Raw genomic sequence first — 2867 nt, forward strand, 5'->3', positions numbered from 1 at the left:
TTACTTATTCAAATTTTTAAAAACTTATTTTAAAATAAAGTTGAACTTCTTTAAATTCTTAAAAGCTTATAGCCAAAAACACACTGTGTCGCCAATTAGCAGAATAGTATGAAAATTCTCTGCTGAATGTGCCAATATTCTGTCTCCCCTCACATTTGTGCCCTTACCTCAAGGGGATACGAGAAATATGGCCCCAAACACGGATCAAAAAACCCAAAAAAAATAAAAAAAATATGAGTACTTATGTAAATTGTGAGCAAAGTGGACTACCTCGAAGACCTATACATGTACTCTATAAATACATAAGTCCAAGTCTGCGTGAAGCAATCCCTACAACCACAACACCTTTAGAAAACAGTCATCTACTTTAGGCCTTGTTTGGTGGCATGTCGATGGCTAATAAGCTCACTGCTCTCATTCTGCTTCTGGCATTCATCGCCATCTCCACTCTCACCTCCACTGTGGCTGCTCAATACCACCTTGACAGGGTCAGTTTCTTCTTCTTCTTCTCTCTCTCTCTCTCTCTTTAGTGACTGACTACTTCACACTGAAATGTATTCACAGGGGGCGAAATGCAATTTGTACTATTTTCAGTGAAAATTCTTGGATTTTAAATTATTTAATATGAAGTCATTGAAAAAAAAAAAATTCTAAATACTTTCCTCAGATCCAAATCTATTGTCCAAACGTAATCTAAATGATTCGAAATAGTGTATTGAAATCATTAATTTTACTAATATATATACGGACTGAACATATATATATTTAATTTAATTTGCATTGTTAGAGCTTATGATGTTTTATATATTGTGCTAACATATGATTTGATGATGCTGTAGAATCGGTATGGTCCAGGCAGCCTGAAGATCTACCGTAAGTCTTCATATATGTATATATATTAGACATCGACGGACATTGAAATATGTGAGATAAAATAATTAAATATGTGATCTGACCAGAATGCCCGTCGGAGTGTGCGAGAAGGTGCAAGCAAACACAGTACAAGAAGGCGTGTTTGACGTTCTGCAACAAATGCTGCAACAAGTGCCTGTGCGTTCCCCCTGGCTACTACGGCAACAAAGCCGTCTGCCCTTGCTACAACAACTGGAAGACTAAGGAAGGAGGGCCAAAATGCCCTTGATCACCATCACCCACCCGACCCGAATGTAGTACTATTCGGATCATCCTTTGTTCCCTTTTTCTGATGGGTCATAACTTCTATGACCCGATATCGTTGTTTCTATTCTCAATGCTCCTATGGGCTTAGGACTTTTGCCTGCCCTAATGAGAGCTCTGCCAAACCAGATATTTCTTGGTCTCTAGCTATGTCTTGTCACATTTATTTAAAATGATGATTTCCCATAAATGTTGATGTGTTATATTAATTATATAAGAGAAAGGGATAATTACATTTCGCCTCCTCCGAAGTTTAGTTTACTTACACCTATATTTCTATTATTTAAAAAATTAAATCTAGCATATTAAGATTTGTTTCTATCTAACAAATAGGTCACTTCATTAATAAACATTCACTAAATTTGATTATATTAATAAAAAATAATTGAATAAAAATTAATATTTACCCTTGATTGAGTTATTACTAAACATAATTATATGATGCGTTCTTATGTTGATGTCCCTATATTCTCGTGTTATGATGCTTGTTCTTGAGTGTATATGTGAAATTTTAGGTGCTTTCATTAAAAAACTAAAAAGAAAAAGAGAAAAATTTGCAAGAAAATAGCTCAAGTATGAGAAATGAAAGAAATCTAGAAGCAAAGCATCGAGGATAACTCGTGCTCACGGGCTATCAGAGATCCATTCAGTAGAGACGCACTTTAGTTTACCCCTGACCACGGGTTATTGAAAAGTGTCTAATTTGAGTGTTGATATAAAACATGTTGTGGAGCCATCTTATTTTTCTGTAATTATTTTGAGAAGTTTGATAGGAATAGGATAGAAAGGAAAGAAAAAGAGTTTGATTCAAGGTGCACCATGGGTCGGGTTGGGTCAAGACTAGCACAGACCAGTCCAAAAAAGCCCGGCCCAGGACTGGCCACTACTATTCGTGATCGGTCTTGGGGTCCGTCCTGGACCTCTAAGTGGGCCCTAATTAGGTCTATTTTTAAACCCAGACCCAATCCATGGACCGGCCCCCTAGAGTTAATGAAGAACATGTAGCATTTAATGTGTTTAAACCTATGAAATATTTAGGCAAGAATGAATATGACATATTTGCAATTGATAGCATTAATATCCCTGGAATTGACTATGCGCATTTAGTCAAATGTGAGGATCCCTAAGAAAATTGCATGAACAATTCTAATGGGAATAATTTACATGACATGAAAGAAGAGCATGAGCAGGTTACAAATTTTGCAGACACTGGACAAGAATTAAAGTAGAAACTGCAGAAGGGATTGCTTTTGAATAGATCTTCTTCCAATTAAAAAGTAAAACCACTAGTTGAAGCACTTTCCAATTGGAAAGAGGCTAGTGAAGACAAGAGGCATAAACCTAATAGGATGAAGAGATGGAGGAACCAAACCTACGAGAATGTCGGATTGTACAAAGAACGCACCAAGCATTACAAAAAATACAACATTTAACCATGGTCTATTGTCATAGTAAAAAATAAATAGCCGTAGCAAATATTCATTGACCACTGTCATGCAACGGTTGTTGGTCGTGGTATTTGTGAGGGTAGTTAAAATATTTTTCATGGCACAAATATTTTTACCATGGCTCTTAGCTGTGGCAAATAACTTTTTCTTAGAGCAAGATCTATATTTTTGCATCAATTTTATTTAACTGTGGTTAACAAAAATTATTTACCACGCTTTTTAGCCCATAACTACTAAAATTGT

General features: G+C 35.9%; 1 protein-coding gene across 1 annotated transcript; it reads left to right on the forward strand.

The window, feature by feature from the left end:
• LOC105157042 (gibberellin-regulated protein 4-like) lies at positions 310-1414 on the forward strand. Its single transcript, XM_011073339.2, has 3 exons — positions 310-488; positions 840-873; positions 960-1414. The coding sequence occupies exons 1-3, from the start codon at positions 387-389 to the stop codon at positions 1139-1141; spliced, it is 318 nt and encodes a 105-aa protein (XP_011071641.1). The 5' UTR covers positions 310-386; the 3' UTR covers positions 1142-1414.

The sequence above is a fragment of the Sesamum indicum genome, linkage group LG3 (genome assembly GCF_000512975.1).
Source record: "Sesamum indicum cultivar Zhongzhi No. 13 linkage group LG3, S_indicum_v1.0, whole genome shotgun sequence".
NCBI lineage: Eukaryota > Viridiplantae > Streptophyta > Magnoliopsida > Lamiales > Pedaliaceae > Sesamum > Sesamum indicum.